Genomic DNA, 22,992 nt, shown 5'->3' with positions numbered 1-22,992 from the left:
TTTTCAACAAGACGGCAAAGAAGCCAAGAAAGAAGACAATTCTTTTGAGTAAGCGCATTAGCTCCATGAAACATCCCTGACAACGTTTACTTTTGCTAAGACCTTTAATGGGTATTAAGCTTATTTATCCCACAGAACAACATTGAGACTTAGGTACCAGTTATCTCCTCACTGTCTGTGTAAGAACCTGAGGCTTAAAAAACCTGCCATGTTGTCTCCACTACAAAGGGCAGAGCTGGGGTTCGAACACAGAGGGGTGGCACTGTCACTCACTATGCTGTGTTCAGAGAATTTCCCACTCCCACCTCAAGGGGAAGATTACCGTTCTGCTCACGCACATATAACATTCTTGGCAACGGAGCCCTTGGTACACCTTTCTCTGCAAGACCAACATTGAGGTTCCCTTACGAATCAAGAATGTTGGGATGTGAGGCAAAGAAGCAGCTCTCTTCCCTGGATGGCTAAAAAGAGATGATCGCTTCAAAGAGCTCTTCCATCCGTTAGTACCATCTATTTGTTACCCTTGAAGTTAACATCCCTTTTACTTCCAGCACTCAGCTTTATTTTTTTTTAACAATTAAGGATCAGAAGGACCAATTTCTTGAAGTCTTGAAAATGGCACTTAAAAACAGCAATGTAGGGACTTCCCTGGTGGCACAGTGGTTGACCTCCGCCTGCCAATGCAGGGGACACGGGCTCAAGCCCTGGTCTGGGAAGATCCCACATGCTGCAGAGCAGCTAAGCCCGTGCACAACTACTGAGCCTGTGCTCTAGAGCCCGCGAGCCACAACTGCTGGGGCCAGTGCGCCTGGAGCCCGTGCTCCACGATGGGGGACGCCACCGTAACGAGAAGCCCGCGCGCCATGGCAGGGAGTGGCCCCCGCTCACCGCAACTGGAGAAAGCCCACATGCAGCAACAAAGACCCAACGCAGCCAAAATTAAATAAAAAATTTAAAAAATTAAAAAAAAAAACCAAAAGGAAATGCAAGCTAATACTTAAAAAAAAAGAAAAAAAACAGCAATGTAAATTCGAAACCTTTTAAGAGCATAGGCCCTCTCCTTGCCTACACTCACCCTGTATTACGTCTGTGATATTTTCTGGTTTGTTCCCTGAGCCAATACTCTAATAGCAACCTGTAGACATAAGAATAGTACGTGTGGGGCATCCTTCTTAATAGCTATCAATTGGCCATCAAAAATCCATGATGTAACATATCACTAACATATCCATGGCACTGACAGCACTGTTGAGGGCTGTCCTGTCTTCACTGTTAAAACTCCCCGATGACTGAAACACAATCATATTCCAGGGATAAAGTGAGACTATCTATGTTGGCCTCGGCATAAGTGAAAAATAACAAACGTGGCTCCTCCAAATACATTAACTCAGATTCAGAGATGTTCAAAAGAAAAAGGTCCTGAGATTCAATAACAAACTAAGGGGTAGGTGGCATATATGGGTTGCTGCAGAGTGGCCATCAGAGAGACCATCGCACTTACTTTTACTACGGTGACTAAGCCGTCGTTACTGTTGGCGTCGGTCTGAATGGCAAAGCGCCCGGCGGGGTCCCCGCCGCTGATTCTGTAGACGGCGTTCCAGGCTGGCGTGTGGGGCTGATCCTTGTCTGTCACAGTTAGATTAGCAACTATGATATCTACCCTGTTTTCAGGGACTTCGCCATAGAACTATAAGAAAAGACAAAGCTCAGTCAGAGGAGCGACAGGCACCGCTGAAGGACAGTGTGTCTTGATGACCACACTGCCCTGATGTTACCACCCCATTACATCTTTATTATCCACACTAAACGAGGAGATCAGTAATGCAGGTAATCACAGCATTTATGTTTGACTTTAAAAATACTATAATTTTTTCGGCCCTCAAATTTTTTTTTTGAAATTATGTTACAGTTTCATTAATATTAAATTAGCGTCCTTCGGTGAGTATCTGGGTGGGGGGAAGTGGGCAGGAGTCAAGGACTTGTCTGAAGGAAATCATTTTACTCAAGAGATCATAATGATATGCTGACAAAGTAGCATCTATCAGTCACGTGGTTCGTGCAACTGAAGATATTTATGAATATTTTGTTATAACAGCATGAAGTCTCTTTAGGGCATTTCTTCTAGGCAGCATGTTTTAACAGCTTTATCAGTGGACTTGGAGAGAACGACAAAACAAATGACTTCGGTGCCTTATTTAAAACCCTGGTGTAAGTGACAGGAAACTTAGGAGTCAGTAGCCATTCTACAATGAGAAGAATGAAGCAAGTTCCAGCTCTGTTTTAACGCATTTATTATTCATGACGAAACTTCTCAGTAATGGACCGCAGGCCTAGACTTCTGTGAGTGACAGTCTGTACTTACTGTCATGGCAGTAAACTCCGGAGGATTGTCGTTGACATCTGTCACCGTGATGACAGCCGTGGCTGTGTTTGAAAGGCCATATGTGGGATTGCCTTCCATGTCTGTAGCTTGAATTATTAACGTATACTGTTGCACTTTCTAAAAAGACATAAAGATAACAACTTAAATGCAACGAATTCCTCAAGAAGACGTAACGGTTGTTCTGTAAACGGCTCTTGATTACACATGGAAAGCACAGCATTATTCACCCTGATTAACAGGACTCAAAATTTCCCAAGTGGAGTTTACTTTAACTTGTGAAGCACAGGTCTGGTCCTTGTCTAGAGAGATTTAACTATATGTTTTCGCCTCTACTGGCGGAAAGGAAAGCGTGGCAGATGTGTGAAATTCACTGCGAAGCTGAAACTTCCATCTGGTCTCAACCTTTCTTTTTCTTCTGAACTTCACAACATTGTCATCAAGCATTCAAGTCATGTGGTTTGTATTTACTTTCTCAGACGTTAATTTCTACTCGGTTTAGGATACTGAAAACAATAAAGAAACTTGAGAGAGAAGAAAGCATATATAATTCATAAAGTATATATGCTTTCCTTTTATATATCCTTAAAGATGTTCCTTCTATTATACCAAGGTTGATACAGTAATTTTCTCCGAATTTCCATTAGTGTATACTATTTACAACTATAGAGGAGAGAGACATTGTTAAATGAAGTCAAAACCAGAATAAAGGGTTTGTGTCTATATCCTTCATTTTGTAACACAGTAGGTATTTAATAGTTGCATACTCAGTGGACTGCTATTTGGGCATAACACTCATTGGGTCCACAGACCTATAATGAATACGGATACATTTTCATATAGATGGTTAATATCAAATAGCATCACTGCTTTCAAATTCCAGACTGAAGTTTTTAAAGGGGAGCCATATTCAGCTGTAATGTGTCTCAGAGAAAAACCTTGAGATCGTCTGAAATGTCTACAGCACTAGTTGATGAAGTTCTGTATTAGGAAAACCTAAACAAAACAAATACCTGAAATCATTAGAAATCTCTGTGGAAATTGGCACAGATAAAAAACATAGATCATTGAAACATGTTAAAACATCCTGAACAACAAAACTCACTTCTTCATACAAAAATAAACAGTCACTGCAACGAGTAGTTTTCTCTAATTCTAAGTATAGCCAACATTATGAATGGCCACTCTTGAGGGATTTCTGGGGCTTAGAGAGAACAGACACAAATTGTAACTTTTGCTTTAGTTGTTAGTGGCAAAGGCAAGGCAAAGAAAGGGGTAGGAGGGAAAGTCAAACCTCACACATTCAATTTTTAGTGTCTGTCCACCAAGACGCCAATCTCTAGCAGTTATTTCAGTTCCTTTTCCTTTGTCTTCCAAAAAAAACACCCACTTTTTTGATTGGAAAAAAAAAAAAAAGAAACAAAGGAATAGTGTTGGTTGAGCCATTTTAATTTTTCTTAACCCATAACCTCTCACCATAATGCTTACATAGGCTAAAATATTTCTCAATGATTTCCATTCCCAATCAAGAGTGTCATTTCGGCTTAATGCTCTCACAGTTAACAAGAGAATTTTGTAGGGCATTCAATTCAGCCTCCCAGCTGAAAATCATGAAAAATAAAAATTTGTTATGACTTTGAAATGCCATTTTTGTTGGCTGCTATTTGCAGAAACAGATGAACATTCTCAAAAAAGAAAAAAATGGAATTTTTTACAGAAGATAAAAAGTGCACATAGGTATTATCTGGAGATATGGTTCTTTGTTAATGTCTACTTTACAGTGATCTTTAGAATTATATAAGCATAATATGTACAATTTTCCACTGAGCTGAAATATTGGGATCAGTAGCTAATACCTGAAATTTCCTATTGCTTCAAGCGAGTCTTCAGATATTTAAGTTACAAAAGAACATTGTTATTTCTAAAATGCAGTGCTTCTTCGAGTAAAGAAAAATACCAACTTGGTAAATAATATAATCTCCAATTTTAAGTGCCTGATTGGTAAAAATGCTTTTACATTTAGTAAGGAAGTCATCGCAGTCTATGTTTTAGACAACCAAACTATTTAGAGCTTCTTGCCTAATTTAGTCACTTGGCATCTGGTTCTGAATGACTGACATTTAGATTTCATAAGAATTTGACTTCCCACCCTCATATTTTCGCATCTGATCAAGGGGGCTTTGCTTAAAAACATTTCCTTGCTTTCTGTTCTAGAAAGGACAAAGTCTCAACCCCTCTGCTTGCTGTCAATCCTTCCATGTCTGTGACTCACCTTTCCCACCAAAGCTCTCACCTTCCATTCACTGACCCCATACCTTGAGCTGTTTGTATTTATCTTCAAATGCCTATCGCATCCCTGCGCCACTGCATTTGGCATTTTCCTCTGCCTGAATCAGTGGTTCTTAACTGGAGCGATTTTGCCCTATATCTCCCCCAGGGGATATTTGTCAATAACCTGAGACATTTCTGGTTGTCACAACTGGGTAGTGCTACTGACGTCTAATGGGTAGAGACCACAGACGCTACTAAGCACCTACGATGCACAGGACAGGCTCCCACAACAGAGACTTATCCTGTCCAAAATGTCAACAGAGCCGAGGTTGAGAAACCCTGGCCCAGAATACCCTTCCCCCTTTATCGGAGCCTAGCAAACACGAAGCTTAAAGTCGCCTCAGAGATGACTTCTGAAAGTCCTTGAGGAAGAGCTGTTTGCCTACTCAGGACACACCTCTATCACTGTTTCTAGTTTCTGAGGCTGTTATCAGTCCATCTGTCTGTCCTCCCCGGCTACATACACATATACCCACACCCCTCCCCAGGGTCACTGCTTTGCAGACCTTTATGTCCCTGGCATATAGCGTAATGCCTGACACAGCATAAGCAAGGGACAAATGCTTTTGAATCTGTAGCTGGTGGGTGAATGTATGGGAAACCTCGGGCCTTGCATTATGTTATAAAAATCACTTCAGGTTTGGGAAAAACCATCTCCTTATTTACATGGCTAGCTATCATTTATTCATTAAAACATATATACTGGGAGCATAAACTAGCTCACTGTTTCCCAAACCGCTAAACTGATTCATATACCATCTTCCCAATTCTGCTATATCCTCATATTTCTACACCATGAGTCACTTACTATTTATCTTGACGTGAACTCCCTTTTAAAAAACAATTTATTGTAAAAGTACTGTAAATGGAAAAGTAGCATCACTTGCCATTAATATAACTCTAAAACTAAACACAGTACAATGCCTGTGCTCTGGCAGTCTCTATTTGATGGAGTAGCTTCTAAAAGACTTGTGGTCTCTGGTTTTCCCTAGAGGCTTCCCTACGTGTATCAGTTAAAACCATTATAATTGTGTGCCACACTTTTGAAACTAGAGCCCTGAACCAGAGTGCTCTAAGTGAACGAAGAGGTGAGAACAGTCAGTCATCCATTTGGCACACATTTAATGAGTGTCTACTAGGTGCCAGGCAGTGTAGTGCTTACCTGGAGAAAACAAGGAACAAAACCAGAGATGGCTTTGCTGCCATTAAGTGAAAGAGACAAATATGAATGGGTCACAGGGCCAAATGTGCAATGCAACCATGGTGAGAGTAGGAAGAAGTGATGGGAGGAAGCTTTCATAGGGTGCCTTCAACCAGTCCTCCAAGCCTGGAGGGAGGAATGAATGCAAGACGCATTTTGGGGGTAGACTGAGAGGAACTTGACGGCTAAATCAATCAGTGGATGGAAGGCAGGGCACAGGAAAGGGAGGTATAGACCATGATCTTGGGAAACTGGGGAGGTGGCACACTGATCACATGAAATAGAAAATTCCTCAGGAAGCACAGGTTTAGGGAGATGATAGGTTTGCTTTTGAAAAGATGCATTGAGTTCAAGGATGGACAAGTAAGTAATAATGTCTGAGAACTTGGGAGGGAAGTGCAGGTTTGTGACCCTGTTCAAAGTCTTAAATGCAAAGCCCCAGTTCCCTCATCTGTGAAATGGGGCTGACAGTGCTATCTACCTTGTAAGTTTGTGGGCTAAAACATTTTTTTTGAATGGTTACTGTATACCGGGGCATTGTTCTAAGGGCCTTGATAATAAAAAAATAACATTTATTGCAAAGGAGCACTAACTATGAGCCACACTATACATTGTGTCTCATTTAGGCCTCAAAATAAACCTATAAGGCAGGTGGACTGTTTTCATCCCCATTTTACAGAGGAGGAAACCAAGGCTTAGGGAGCCAGGGAAGCTTTGCCCATTGACACCGAGTCATAAGCAGCTGAGAAAAGATTTGAATCCAGGTCTCTATGAGTCCAGAGTCTGTACCATTAATTGTTGTGCTATATGAGTGCCCTCCAAGCAAGTGGGAATATAGGCATGGCCTGAGTGAATCCTGAGTGGGGGAAGGAGGCGGAAAGCCAGATTCCAAGGAGACCAGGAAAAGGGAGGGGTGAGAGGTGAGTACGGGCTGCCCTTCTTAGGAGTCTGCTGTTGACAAGAAAATCGAGTAACTTGAACTTTTCTTCCAGGTTCCTGTTCAAGGTGAAAAGAGGAGCACATGGACCTCAGTGAATACCAGGAGCTGGCAGGCAGGTATGTTGTCCACGTAACACGGTCTCCGCGTATCTGGAGGAACACACGCCACTGTGTGTGCCCTGGGGAGGGGCTGAGGACCCGGCTCTTGGAGAGTGAGCATTAGCCTGCTCTATAGAGAGATGGGACAGAAATCTTCAGGCAGGGGAAACAAAAGACAGAGAAGAATAGAATAAGTTCAGATCTGTACAAGGACTGACATGTGGCTGTATGGGCGGAGGGCATCAGTGGCTCCTTAGCAGGACGTAAGGAATTCTAGGAGCTTGGACTAAAGAAGGCTTTGGGACCAGTGTGCTAGAGGGTCTGGAGCGCCACGTTAAAGAGCTCTGACTTCATGCTGTGGGTTGTGGATTATGAAGGAACCAGTGGGGTTTGTAGGAGGGAACCTGCAGAGGAGGGAAGACCAAGACCACAGGAAACAGGAGAACATTCCTTCAGGAGAGAACACAGAATTGAGGGCACGAGTAAACGTATTATCTGGCATGGAAAACAGGAAGCATAATTCTTTCTTCATCATGAGAAAAATTATGATGAAGAGTCAAAGTGATGGTGATCGTACACTGGATGCTGGGAAAGGATTTACGATGGCAGCGGGGAAAATGAGAGTTAGTATGTATTGGACACTATCCTGAACGCTTCCTGCCTCGCGTTACGTCATCCTTACAACCGTCCCATGGAGTAGATGTAATATTATCACCCCCATTTACAGACGGGGGAGCTGAGGTTTCAGGTTAATACACTGAAGGTCAAATAGCCCATCACAGGCAAAGCCAGAATGATTCAAACCTAGTGAAGCAGAGGGTAACTCATCAGTAGTCCTGACCGAAAAGGGCAGGAGATGGACATATAAAAGCTGGAGCAAAGAAGAAAATGCCAGGAATGGGTACCACCAAATCAGGCAACAAGAAGTCAGGTGGATAAACAACAAGGTCCTACTGTATAGTACAGGGAACTATATTCAATATCCTGTAATCAACCATAATGGAAAAGAACATGAAAAAGAATATTTTATAAAACTGATAAAAAGGATATATGTAAAACGGAATCACTTTGCAGTACAGCAGAAACTAACATAACATTGTAAATCAACTATACTTCAATAAAATAAATTTTAAAAAATGTATTTGGAAACCCCCCCAAAAAAAGAAATCAGGTGGAGATTAAAAAATTGAAGACTGGCAAGTATGGTGGGTACAGCTTTAGGCCTGGAAAAACCCCAAGAATTGGAATTTTTTTTAAATGTGGAGATGAAAGGTAAATAAAAAGCTGAATCTCAGTGAGCATTTCAGTGATTAGGAATCACTTAAAGGTGTCATCCATCCTGGGAGGATGACAACGGAAATGACTCAACATAAAGAAAACTGTGAATTCTAATTGAAATAAAAGCACCTCCAGCCAGCACAGAGGCCTGGAGATGTCAGAATAAGGTACCCCCGGCCTCAGGCAGAATTACCATAAACCATCCAAGACAGATACGTTTTCCCCATGTTAAATGACTTTTAGGAAAGGAAGGTTTTCTATAATTTTCCCTAGTAACTCGTTGTTGTGTTTAATGATTTCACTGTTAAGGAGCAATTTCTCATACTGTAGCTAACCCGTGATTCACCAGCTTTGAATTCACATCCACATTCATTTCATCGGGTCGTGGATAGCTGCTTCCGTTCACCGCAAGACATCTTTACCCAAAGTACAGCCTGACTTCTGACTTTCACCCTCTAAACTAAATACAGTCTCTTTGATTTTTAAATACAGTTGGTTTGCTTTGGCAGAACTATCTTTCATTCTCTATGCCTCTTGCTTTTCATAAAACAGTGAGGCTAAATGTGAATATTACCGTATGAAAACAAGATGAAGCCCCATTTCTGTATCTCACAATGAGAGTGTGAAATGAAAGAGAAATATTAGCTTTGGGAGATGAGCTGTACCAACTTAGTATGTGAGCAGCCTGGCACTCAAGAGACAATATTAAAAAATATAACATATTCTCATATAAAATATAGCATTCATGCTGAATTTACTGACGTTTAAGAATAGTATTTCATACAGTAATGGAAGAGGTGTAAAGACATACATGTTCCAAATATCACTGAACTAAAGGTACTACTGCAAAAACTAAATTTCAACAATATCTGGTGCAAAACATTCCTAGAGGAAGAATTGTTGACATGTGGGAATTAATAAGCACAATGTAATAGCCATACATCTAACTCCTAAGTAAGGTCTCAGCTCAGTTGTGAATTAAGTAATCTTGATTGGCTCATATTACTTTATTAAAGTGTTGCTAGCACTATCTTGCGTATATAATGAATTGCAATAGTAATGTTTTCTTCAATCCCATTCAAGTGGATGCTACTTACTAAGGCAAATAAAGCGTCATAAAAACCAACTCCTAAAAGCCTTGTCAATAATATTTAGTATGGTAGGTCTAATGGTTGGTTCCTTTTGACACACACATAATATGAGGTCTTATCACTACAAAAGCTGGCTCAGCCAGAAATCTACAAGCACGGATCTCTATGAGTTGGCACCTGGATAATTCACTCACACAGTGATCACCAATGGTCACTAATGACCTTGAGAATCTCTAAGGAAATGGTCAGAACAGAATAGAGAAAGGGTGTAAAAAATTTGTGAGGCCTTGAGTTTTCAGGAAAGGATATAAGCAGGGCTTGAATGGCAGCATGAAGAATTGGAAGCTTCAAGATCAAGAAAAATGGGCAAGACATTCCTGGCAGAAGGAATCACGTGAACAAAACACAGCAGGGTGCCGGAGCATGATGGGCTCAGGTCTGTCACAGCGAGATGACCCATCTGGAATGACTCAAATACCTATTCCCTCTCAGCCTGTGATACTACATAATAGTTCAATACTGTCAAGATTTTATGCCTTTGCAACAAAATATTAGGCCAGAAATGTGTTTCTCTGAATTTATAACTTCAAAGGCTTGTCAGCAGAATGAATGCCATTCTTGGTGTTCAAACCTGTTAAATAAGTTAATTAAAGTTAAAAATAACTTTAAGTTAAAAAATAAGTTATTTAAAGTTAAAGGGAAGGAGATCATCTCTTCTGCACTAAATCAGGAGGCCACAAAAATACTCATCATACATGTTATCTGTAGCCTCTTAGAAATACGAACATTAAAAATTATCCTAAATTTATGTATACTTTATTTGGGCATGATTTTTCACTTAATTCCTCACCAAAACCTTTGAATGTGAGGGAAAACAGAATATGCCAAGAACTGTAAAAATGAGATGCCAGAGGGTTATTGGCATAACTTAGTCAATGATCACATTAAATATTACATGGACCAGCAAAGATTTATCCAGTATACCTAGATCATCTGACCAACTTGAAGTTCTGTAGAAAGCAGTACAACAGATTTCTTCGTGACCGTGAGCATTGTGAATAATCTTGTGGAGTCGTTATTACCTGGAGACGAACTGTATGTGACCCTGTGCACTTTTAAGATTACAAACAAATTCAAATACAGATGTCGGTTGGCTTACCTCTCTGTCTAGTCCAGCTGCCACTGTGATAATGTCCCCAGTCTCGTTGTTGATTGTAAACATGTTGGGCGAAGGGCTGCTTGGTGCCTGGGACAGGATTCTGTACCTCAGCATCCCATTGAGGGCATTTGGATCGTCAGCATCAATTGCAGTGACCGTCATCACATATGTTCCTAGACACAGCAGACACGGACAATGAATGGTCACACTTCATGTCAGCGTCCCCCAAACGGAAGGTATATTTACCTTCTCCATCAATCTTCATTCCACTTTTTCAAAGCAACATGTAATCATTTCGACTTGATTAAAAACACTACTGATAAGAACAGGACTCAATTCAAAAAATACTGAACATGGTTGTGATGCTTGAAAGGAAAATAATTTTTTTTTAAATTTACATCTATAAAGACTCAATGTTTCCATATACTTAGAAGACAAATTCACTGTATGATTCAAAGAAAGAACCCCTTTAGACCTTCACTGATATAAAATGCAAATAATAAGTAACATAGATGCCATCTGAAACTTCTTTTATGGCCACCAATGCCTTCCCTCTGCCGTATTTTTTCCGTTATGCAGTAACATCTAAAATGACATGCTGGGCATGATTCTCCCCAATGCCTAAGTCACTCTCTGAAAGTAAGCCAGCTGCGTAAGGACCCACACTCCATTTACTGAGGTCGTGAGGAATCATTCCATGCATGACTGTTTTGGTACATTGAATATAGGGAGTTTTGCATTGTGGTTCATTATTTCCTAGGAGATTAAAAGAACATTGTAACAAACTCAGGGACTTCAATTTACTAGATATTGTGGAAAGGAAGTCTACAAAGCACCAGGATCAAATAAATTCCAACTAGCTAGACAAACTGTGCAACTGAGAAGTAAAGAGAAAAGTAGTTACTATTAAAGATGGTTTGTTCTTTGTGATCTTTATAAGAACTGGATTATAAAATGTTCCATCTCCAGTCTACCATCTTTGTTAAGTACCCTATGGTCAGTTCTAGTTTAGAGCCTTTACCATTGCTGTTCTCTCCACAGGGTACATTTTTTTGCCCCAGAATTAACGAAGGCTTGTTCACATAATTCAAATCTCTTTTCAGAGCTTGTCCCTCTAAACAAGACACGCTATTTGATGATGTGCCAACTTTATTCTTTTTCCCAAAATTTTACTGCACATTTACTTGCTTGTTTGCCTTTTACATTTCTCCTCTACTAGATTTTAAGCTCCAACAGGGCACAACTAACTTGTCACTGCTGTATCCACAGTGCCAGAACACTGCCTGGCACACAGCATGTGCTCTATAAACATTTGTTGAATGAATGAATTGTTGAAACAAACAAAAAAAATGTTTTGGAATCTTGAACCAAATACTGCTTACAATATTGCATCTTAGTCTAACTCAAGATTCATGACATTATCAAACCTTGCCTAGAAGGATGTTTTCAAACTTACACTGCAGGAAATCGACTCACGAAATGTCTTTATGTCTCCTGGTCACTGAGAGTCATTTATTTATGGGAGGGATTTATGGCAATTCATGGTCAGATGCGTAATAAATATATCTGTAATGGTTTATTTTTGACAAGTTTTATGAAACAATACTTTTGATACAATTAGAAATAATAGAGGAAAAAAGAGAATGAATGATTTTAAAAGACCGAAAACCTTCCCCAGGCAAAAAAGCACAACGTTTATTTATCCTTAGAATATATGTAAAAGCCTTGTGTTTTAGTAAGGATATGTTTAACATTTTTTGATTTTTTTTTTTCCTGTATTTTAAAATACTGACGAATGCGACTCTGAAATGTGACTCAGAGCCACAGATGGTTGAACTTCCGGCACAGGCCCTGTCTTCCCACCCAGCTGCCTGCACACCCCACTCTTCTGAGGATACAGACAAGTGTATTTGGACCAGGAAAAGTGCCAGTTTAAGGCATAGTTGGCTATATCTATAAATTGGCTTATGCAAATCCAGTATAGATGACGAAGGAAACGCATAGCGTAAGCTGAAATGTCGAGGCTTTCTTACATACAAAATATTAAACTATAATTAATTAAGTCTCTCTAAATACCCAAACATCTCAGGAAAGCTGGCAAAATGTTTCCTTTTACCATCTCTATCCCAACTGATTTTCTTGTCCACAAGTTTTCCAAACTCAAGAGACCTTTCTGGCCTTGGTATTCCACTGTGACTGAAGTTTACGGGGTTTTCAGTATAGAAATCTAAAATCTTGGTCAAATATCACTTCACAATGGCGAGAGGCTTTCTGGTAGCTGCTCTTTCTAGGCTAGGTCACTTTCCATGACACTAGGTTAAATGCAAGGGCTGCAGAAGACATTAGGGTCACCCTGAAAGGAAGTATCTTGTGTAGCTAGAGAATCTCAGCTGTCACCAAGCCCCCTCTCTGCTTTTGGTTTTGCCCCACTGCCTGGTCCTAGGAACGCCACGTGTTTTAAGACACTCCAGTTGTTTTAGGTGCTGCTACGACTCATAAGATAAAATCTACACTTTACAAACAGAAAGACCCTGGTCTTCCAGTGTTCACTTTCTAGCTCTATGGCCTTTATCAACCATAGCAGCATCAAAGGATTGTATAGATTTTACAGTCTAGTGTCAGATACTGTAGCATATATTTTTTCAAAAGTGGAAAAAGTTATTGTAGGCCGTAGAGGGGTATTTTTCTGTTTTCTCTCTTCAGTCTGTTTTTCCCTAAGTTACCTTCCTTTTTGCCTAAAAGCAGCATGAATGAAAGAAAATGACACAAAAGGCTCACGTGATTTCTCCTTATCCTGCTTATATACGTGTTGGATTACATTGCATTTCCTCAAGCAATCTCCAAATTATGATCTTTGAACTTACCAGGCTTTGATCCCTCAGGAACCGTCCCATTCCAAACCTGGTGTAAGAACTCGGGTCTGTTATCATTCATGTCAATAACATTGATGACAATGTCAATCGGGTTCTCCACTTGGTTTCCATTAATATCCACTGCATGCGCCCTCAACTGCAAGAGTAATTAGAAAACAAAACAATTTAACAGATTTAGGTCTCGAGTGAGAAGATAAAAGACAACATACCCATGCTACCAAAACAGCACAGATGGACTGAAAACCAAAAGCTATTGGTCCCATCAAAAAAAAAAAAAAAAGGGAATTCCGTGGTGGTCCAGTGGTTAGGGCTCCGAGCTTTCACTGGCGAGGGCACGGGTTTGATCCCTAGTTGGGGAACTAAGGTCCCACAAGCAGCGTGGTATGGCCAAAGGGGGAAAAAAAAGCTATTTGTCCCATCAAAATTTAAGTTAGCCAAACTCTATATAATTAGGGGAGATGGAGTAGCAAAAGGTCACCACTTGCTATCTGCTAGGCACCCTGCTCAGAGCTCTAGGGATTTTACTTCGTTTAATATATATACAAAAGAGTGAGGTAGAAACAAATCCACATTTGAAGGTAAGGAAATTGAGCTTCAGAAAAGCTAAGTAACTTTACTCTGTTTACTGACAGAGCCCCTGTCCAAAGCCAGTTCTGTCCAGCTCCCAAATCCTTTTGCTAAGTCCGTACAAGAGTCAGGGTAATTAAAAATGTGGTACTGGCCTAGAATAGTCATAGAGAACAAGAGAAAAGGAGAGAATCTAGAAAGAATTAGGTGTGTACAAGGAATTTTGACTCTTTTTTAATTGTAAAAGTCACTCACTCATAAATATTAAAAGTACATAAGGCAGTTGTTACTCTCCCAAGGTTGAGTTCTCCGTATTATAGGTACTTTTCTAGAAATTTTATCTTTTTCTTCCTTTTTAAACAAATATAATCACTCAGCTACTCTTGGCAAAATATCTTCAAAATCTTTTCATGCGGAACATAGAAAACCATTTCAATCTTTTCAAAAGCTATGTACTGTTCACTGAATTGTTTCTTTAAAAGAGAATGCTTCTATGATTTTCCTGTTAAGTATGATGCTGCCGGCTGATTTCTGTCGGATATGCTTTATCAACCTAAAGAATCATCAACATATCCTTTTTTTATTTAGAGGTTAACACATGAAACAATGTAAATTTCATTACACTGGCCTTTTCAACACCTACAGAAAGAATTCCTTTTTCCCTTGACTTATTTAATACATTGATGGTATTAAATAATAATAATACTCTTATTACATTAAGAGATTCTTAATAATGAACTATCCCGGCCATTCTATAATTAATTCTATTTTGTTACGGATATTGCTCATTTATGTGCAAGTACTGAGAATCTGGAGATCAAGAATTCACCCCGAAATTGACCTGAAAATATTTATTTCCTGAGTTTTAACCACAGAAGTTCAGATAGTGAGAATTCGTACAGAAGAGATATTTAGAATTTTTGATAGTGATATTATTTATATTCATAAATTAGAAACTAGTCTAATTAAGGACTGGTCTATTGTGTGCTGCCTTTATTAAGTTTTCTTATAAATGTCATGTTTTTGTGAAAGGCTTGCAAGTTTTACTTCTTTCTTTATGTTTTAGAACAATATAAAAAGCATTAGAATTACATGTTCCTTAAGGATTTTAGAAGAATTGGTTGATAGAACAATCAAGGCCTTTGGGAGGAGGGAGTTGAGTGAGACTTCGGATTTAAAACATTTTTAGTTTTTTATATGCTTATTTGCCTGTTTATATCTAGGGGAGTCTTGCTCTACCACATATCAATATTTTAATAATTTTCAAAACTTCAATAATCTTAAAAGTTTGTACAAGTGCAAAAAATTCAACAAATATATTAATGAGAAAAATAAGAGTCTAAAAACAAACACATGCACAGGTGGAGTAAAAAGTATGGAATGACATGCTAAATCAATGGAAATACTAATTCAATATATGGTGTTGGGATAATTGCGCTGGCCGTAAAGGAAAAGCAAAGTGGATCTATATCCCTTTCTTCTAAACTCCACAGAGGTTGAACATTTAGAGGCAAAAATAAATAAATAAATAAAACAGATAAAATGGAGGAGATTAGCATCTTGGAGAGGGAAAAACCTTTATCAACATCTCTGGAAAGCCAGAATGCCTGATAAAATTAAAACAACAACAACAAACATCACCATGTAAAAACTATAAGTTATAATAAGGTAAAAACTATAAACAAAGTTTAAAAATAAACAACAAATGGGGAAATATATGACAAACCATGTATTAACAACGCTAGTAGATAAAAGGTTCTTAAGAGTACAGAAAAAGATAAACAACCCCCTGCCCAAATTCAACATAAGACAGGAGTAAGGATATCATGATATTCAACATACGCAACTTAAAACGTCAAGATAATTCTTTTACCAATAGTACTGGCAATAAATAAATAATGCCTGGAATTGATAATGGAGTGGAAAGTATCTACTATATAGTGGGAAGGTAGTGCAACACAATACAACTATTCTAGAGAACAATTTCACTATATTTACCAAAATAATTCCGATTTTAGGAAATTTTTCCAAGGATATAATGCGAAAATGTACAGAGAGATGTTCATTGTCACATTATTTATACAGTAGTTGTAAAATACAACTGAAAGAACTAAATTACCCAAATATCTACCAGTAGGTAATTACTTAAAATTACTTTAGAGCAATCAAAAATGATGATATAAATAAACACTGATTTACTGACATGGAAAGATGCTAAATCTTATGATTGCTAAGTGACAAAAGCTGGTTTCAGAGAATGATCCCAACTTCAAAACAATACATTTATGACTCTATGCACAGAGGAATATCTTACAGAATATCACCAAAGTTAGGGAAAAAAAAAAAAAAGAAAATGGTTAGTTTTATGTACTGGGATTTCAAATTCTTTTCACTTTCTTATTAATACTGTATTATTTGAAAAATTTCATTTCTGTATTATTTGAAGTTTTTACAATGTGCCAATATTCTTTTCTAAGAGAAAATGATACTTTCATTAAAAGTTTTAGTAATTCCTATAGAAACTGGAGAAGTAATAAAGATCAACTTAGGTTTCTATATTAAATGCATGAAAAAATTGTTGAAATCTTGTTCCAGAAAAATGTGCAAGCATGGCTAGAAAAAAATGAAAGAAAAATGCTTTCTGGAATTTAGACTTTAATATTAGGTAATTCTTGAGTTTTAAAATACTCATTACAATATTATTTTTAAATCAGTTTCAAACAAATACGTATATTAAAAAATATGAACATATAACTATATACAAAAGCTGTTATAACTTAATAGGAAAATGAATAAAATAGAAAAATAACACAAAAATTTGCATAAGAAATATAACTAGATAATATACCTAAGAAAAGATTGTTCAGACTGGCAGATTGATGAAACCAAGTATTGGCAGGGTTATGTGGAAAAGGGAAATCTTAATTCCCAATAGGCAGACCAAAACGGCACATCTTTCTGGAGTTAATATGACCAACAAATAACAAAACAAAAGTGTGCTACCCATTTACTACGACTCTAATGGTAATAATAATACCAGCAGGAACAGATAAAATGACAAACATAAATGTATATTAATAAGAAACTGCTATTAAAATGATAGTTTATGTATTCAACGAATACTATACAGCCATTAAAAATGTTGTGGTCTTTATATAATTTATATGAAAGAGTATTGACCCCTTTCATGTAAATTTGTTCTTATAAATTCTTAGCCACGTATCTGAAGGCAAGTATCAGCATGTAAACAGTAATATGATTTTAAGCAGTTTTAGTTTCTTCTTTGGCATTGTTTGTTTTTTACCATGAGCATTCATCAATTTTATGAAAACTATAAGTTATAGTAAGGTAAAAACTATAAACAAATAAATAAAATAAACAATAAGTAAACTTATTAAAAATAAACTGAGAAGGCTACAAGTACATTTCTGGTGTTAGAATCAGGATCAAAGCTTTAAGACTGACGTGAGAGGCAAATGTTAAACCCTGCACATATTTGGAAGAGTATTAATACAGAGAATTATCAGCTGGCTGAAATCTTACATGAAACCGGGCTATGAGCTCGCGATCCAGAGGCTTGGTCACTGACAGCTGACCTGAGATGGGGTTGATAATGAAGATACCAGTTGGAGGCTGGTCGGCTCCCGGCCCAGTTACGCTGTACCGCAGAGAGAGGTTTTTATCTCTATCGGACCTGATCTGAGGGTCAAGAAGACAATCACATTAAACAAGGGACTAAATAAGCTCATTATCAGAGACAGGGCATGCCACACCTCACGGTCTCTTCCAGTTACAAACGTATACCATCTCTTCCCAGAAAACCCTTGAAACTCTGCCTGTCCTGCCCCTTTTCCTTGCTGCTGGGTGATGGGCTTCAAAACGAGATGTCACCTATCACCAGAAGGACTGGGGGCAATGTCAACATCTAAAAGAACACACACTAGGAGTAGTGCAAAAGTCAACATTAAGGAGCATCAGTTTTTAAACAGAATCAAAGTCTCTCCTGGGAATCTGGAGGTTAGAATATTTAACCCTGTAACAGGTGTCCAATTTAATGAAGATAGAAATTGTGTACTTTTTGCACGAGTTAGGGTAAGAAATAATTGTCTCACCATAGTGTGAAAGAGCCTCACATGGGAACTCTAAGATTATGGTTGAGCCCGGAAGTGAGGTTCCTGTACTTGCATCGTGCTGATGTTTTTCACTGCAACCAAAGCTTCCCATGTTATTTTAAGGTGGCACCTAATGCCCCAAAGTCTTTATTAACAACAAAGCAAGCAAGAAATGATTTTATAATATATCTCTATTACTCTTAAAAATTACACCCATTATAGGCTCACTGCCTTCTCCTCCAAATACAACAATTCCTGGAAAAATAAGTTTATTTTTATGAGTGGTCATAGGAACAGGTTATAAAAAGGGAGGAAGGAGAACAGTACAGAGAAAGGGCCAGCTGAGCAATACTGTTTGGAGGTGATGATACAAGATATTTGTGTATTAGGTAGATATCTTTAATCCAGTAACAGAATCCAGTTTTTGTTTTGTTTTGTTTTTTTAGCTAAGGCAAAATTCTTTTCTTTTCTCATTCTCCATTAAAGTAGAAACACAGAAAACACCTCGATTGGGGGGCTACGTCTTTCATTGTTAAACTGAATTATAATGCTCATTACCATAGACTATACAACACAAATAAATGACTTATTAAAAAATACAGCTTTCTGTATGTATCCGTTGGAATGTTAAATTAATCCTATACAGAAACATTTACTTTCTACTAGATGGGAATACAATGACTTTGTCTTATTTTCTTTTTGTAATAAATAAAAGGTTGCTCATTTTACTAAACGTGTAGAGATAGCCGTCATTTTGTTCTCTGGGTCCGATGGTGCGCATTTAGAGTAAATGGAGAAAAATCTCACTCTTCAGCTCTGAAAGCCCATGTTTTTGCACAGCCCCAGGGAGTCTGTTAATGGTATCAGAGGTCATTTTTTATTTCTTTAGAAAACTCTCAAACGCACTTGGTACTGGCATTCTTAGCAATGATTGCCCCTTTATTTTTTCTTTGGCCCAAAAGCTATTTGTAGAGGGCAAAGATCATCACGGGGAGTGCAGATTTCAGACAGGGAAGCTAAGGTGTGTGGGAAAGGGTACGGTGTGGGTGTGAAGCATGTTGGAGCTAAGGCGTATGTATTCAGACACTGAACAAACTTTATCATCCATGAAATACAGGACTGACCCACAGAGTGCTCTATCTATAAATAATCTGAGGTAATGAAAAAACGGAGAAGAGACTGTTTATAACACTACAGACGTTTCATCACTACAGAACAAAGTATGTTTTAGTACATACATGTTGTAAACTCTACCTTGTGAAAAAAGAGACAAAAGCACTTCTAACATACACTTGACACATGCCATGGAGATCAATGAAATTGTGCCACCCTACCCTGACAAGTTCTTGAGGAAAAGGCCCTCTGGAGTTTTCTGGCAAGTTGATTGGAGGGATAACCCAGTCTCTCTTCTGCCTTTGTAGGTAGCCATTGTGCTTAGTCAATTGTCTTGGGAATACTATTTCTTCAATTTCTCGTGATTCCTTTGCATTAAAATACAAGAAGACATTCCTGAGTACTAGGAAAACATTTTCTGAAAGTACATCAATATCAATGGATACCTGTAAGCGTAGGAATCACAGTTTATTATGAACAAGAAAACAGGTCTGGAGGCCCTCTCCTCGTCCCATTAAAATAATAGAAAACACCGTAAAATTGTGGGTGACAGTGTTCACTGAAAAATTGAATTCCAAAAAATTTATTATGTGGTACAGCTGTGTAAACTATTTGCAGTTTCTATAAGCCATCTTAGTAGTTAATACTGAGCAAAATTTACCTTCTTTTTTTTTTTTTTTTTTTTTTTTGGTACACGGGCCTCTCACTGTTGCGGCCCCTCCCGTTGCGGGGCACAGGCTCCGGACGCGCAGGCTCAGCTGCCATGGCTCACGGGCCCAGCCGCTCCGCGGCATGTGGGATCTTCCCGGACCGGGACACGAACCCGTGTCCCCTGCATCGGCAGGCGGACTCTCAACCACTGCGCCACCAGGGAAGCCCCTGAGCAAAGTTTAATAGTACCCTTTTATACATTTCTCATTAGTTTAAACCATAGTTCAGGTAATGTGCTACTGTGTACGTTAAATTTAGATCTTGATGTGCTAAAATATAATTTGGATTTCAAAAGAAGTTTAATACATACTGCTAAGGAACGTCTCAAATATTTATGACCCTATTAAATCCCACAGAATTAATGCTGTACTTATTCTAAACCTATGTCAGTCGTGATGGATGCTGGAGATGACCCACTTTGCACATGGGGTATTAATCTCTGCTGGGTGTCAACATTTTCTTCTGTTTCTCCCTATGTCTGTAGACATTTCAGCCATTAGCCCTTGCTGCTTCAATGCAAAGATCCGAGCTAGTTTGCTGGAACACAGCGAATCATCAACAACAACCAAAGCATCTTTTCACTCAGTTACCAGTTCCTTACTTTACAGTACCCAAATGACATGATTCCCCCTAACAGTTAATAGATTAACAAATTACATTTCACATAATGAAAGTCCAACATTGGTATAAGAGAACAAATATCTTTTTCTCTAATATTTATTCATATTTGATTATGGCTGTGTATATCACATTTACAATGAAATACCAGAAAAGAATGTGTGTATTCTTATCTCTCACAGTACAATAAATATACAAAATGTAAAAGTCATAAAATCATGGACTTGAGATTATATTAATCAACTCAAAGGACTAGAATATTCAGAACTAATAATGTTATCATAACTTTACTGAAGAAGTTAACGTTTCTATTTAAAATTCTTAAAATAGTGCCTTACACAAAATAAGTGCTCAATAAATATTGAACTGAATTGAACTTTACTCTGTTAGAAATGTATCTTATTTATTTTATCTTGGCTTATAGCAGCTTCCACCAGAGGGAGTATATTATTCCTAAAAGTCATGTCGGTAGTATAAATAATTCATACTCCCCAATTTAATTATTAAGAGACAAGACAAAAACCCAGTACGCCTTGACAGAAATTCTTTCCTTCTACTACTATAAATCTGTATTTCCCATCTAATAAATTTGGTTGGTGACATCTTACAAACAATTGTTTATTTTGTGGTTAAATTTAACACCTTATAAAGTTTCTAAGAAATTTAAAACAAACAACTACTAATTTAAATTAAGTTATAAATCTCAAAGTATAAACAAACCTTTCAAATACAGTTTAGGATTGCTGATAATATATTTTGTCTAAGCATCTTATAAGGTTAAAAACAGCAAAATACTATTGTAGCAAATGAAGTTGATACCAAGTCAAATATTGGCCACCCATTAATGTGATGCAAAGTATGTATTTAGTTCAAACTGCACATTTCTGATCTGCAAACATAACTCCATCCAAAGCCATACTTGGATACTCTACCTTCACTGAATCCTCAGATAAGGTTGGTTTGAGGCTCAATTTTACTGCCACTTGCCACTTTTCCTGAGTCTCTTTGTCTTGAGCATATATCAGGAACTTTGAGTGCTCAGAGGAGAGGGGAAAGCTTCTCACGGCATACACCATGCCATCTGCATCCACCTTAAAATCTGCTGGTTCGCTGCTTTCATACTGTACTTTTCTTTTCCCGTTGCAGTTGCTAAACTTCACTGCAAAAGATAATAAATACATAAGACTAATTATACCACAAAGGCAAAAACAACTATTCATCTAAAGCTATATCCTGATTAGGTTAAAAATAAAATGTACCATCATGAAACACAAAAATGTTATTTTATTTTATTTTTTGCGGTACGCGGGCCTCTCACTGTTGTGGCCTCTCCCGTTGCGGAGCACAGGCTCCGGACGCGCAGGCTCAGCGGCCATGGCTCACAGGCCCAGCCGCTCCACAGCATGTGGGATCTTCCCGGACCGGGGCACGAACCCGCGTCCCCTGCATCAGCAGGCGGACTCTCAACCACTGCGCCACCAGGGAAGCCCCCCAAAATTTTATTTTTACATTATTAAATTTTCATTAAAAATTTTTTTAAAAGTTACACCACTCCATTTACAGTTATTCCAAATATTAGCTATATTCCCCATGTTGTACAGGACATCCCTATAGTCTATGTTACACTCAATCATTTGTAACTCCCACCCTCACCCCTGTATTGCCCCTCCCCGCTTCCCCCCACTGGTAACCACTAGTTTGTTCTCTAGATTTGTGAGTCTGCTTCTTTTTTGTTTCATTCACTAGTTTGCGGTATTTTTTAGATCCCACGTATACGTGATGTCACACAGTATTTGTCTTTCTCTGTCTGACTTATTTCACTTAGCATAGTCCCCTCCAAGTCCACCCATGTGGCTGCAAGTGGTAAAACTTCATTCTTTTTTATGGCTGAGTAGTATTCCATTGTGTGTGTGTGTGTGTGTGTGTGTGTGTGTGTGTGTGTGTGTGTGTGTGTGTACCACATCTTTAGCCATTCATATGATGATGAACACTTAGGGTGTTGGGCTGTGAAAGAAAATGAATTAACATTTGTTGAATGCTAGGCACTGAGCAAGACACTTAAGGTTATCTACTTTAACCTTAAGAATAACCACCCAAAGTAGGAATCATTTTGTCTGTTCTACAGATGGGGAAGAAAATTCAGAAAGGCACCAATGCTCCAAGCTTTTGACTCTTAGTGGTTGTTTGCCTTACAGGAGCACAAAGGGATCTTCACGTCTTAAACCTTTAATAGACAATGAAAGTAAAGTAAAAGAGGCTTGATAGATGCTTGGGAAGAGAGTAATGCCACATTTAGATCTCTGAAAGTACCAAAGTAACTAGCATATTAAAAAGGAGTTCTTCATTTGGAGCATAGCTTGAATGTCCCACAGAGGGGAGGAGCTGAGCCCCTCACGGGCTAATGAGAGTGTGTGGCAAATGAGAAAAATTCACACTCACTGTCACTGCCACTGACTTCGGCTAATTTGGTACTCAGCTTACCTATTTGGATTCAGGTGTCAGAAAGATGCAGGCTAGGAA

The 22,992-nt window shown here is 38.4% G+C and overlaps 1 protein-coding gene across 2 annotated transcripts in view; it reads right to left on the bottom strand.

Annotated features, from left to right (window-relative positions):
- CDH2 (cadherin 2) overlaps positions 1–22,992 on the bottom strand; it is a 215,623-nt gene that overhangs the window by 40,102 nt on the left and 152,529 nt on the right. For both annotated transcript variants that reach the window (XM_004273726.4, XM_004273727.4), the window contains 7 exons: positions 21,405–21,631; positions 19,365–19,511; positions 17,462–17,617; positions 13,343–13,487; positions 10,479–10,651; positions 2,363–2,500; positions 1,502–1,687 (listed from right to left, as the gene is read on the bottom strand). In XM_004273726.4, coding sequence (XP_004273774.1) covers positions 1,502–1,687; positions 2,363–2,500; positions 10,479–10,651; positions 13,343–13,487; positions 17,462–17,617; positions 19,365–19,511; positions 21,405–21,631 — 1,172 coding nt within the window. The remainder of the gene's footprint in view (positions 1–1,501; positions 1,688–2,362; positions 2,501–10,478; positions 10,652–13,342; positions 13,488–17,461; positions 17,618–19,364; positions 19,512–21,404; positions 21,632–22,992) is intronic.

Source organism: Orcinus orca, chromosome 15 (genome assembly GCF_937001465.1).
Source record: "Orcinus orca chromosome 15, mOrcOrc1.1, whole genome shotgun sequence".
In the NCBI taxonomy this organism is placed as follows: Eukaryota; Metazoa; Chordata; class Mammalia; order Artiodactyla; family Delphinidae; genus Orcinus; species Orcinus orca.
This window is presented reverse-complemented; position numbering and strand designations above follow the sequence as displayed.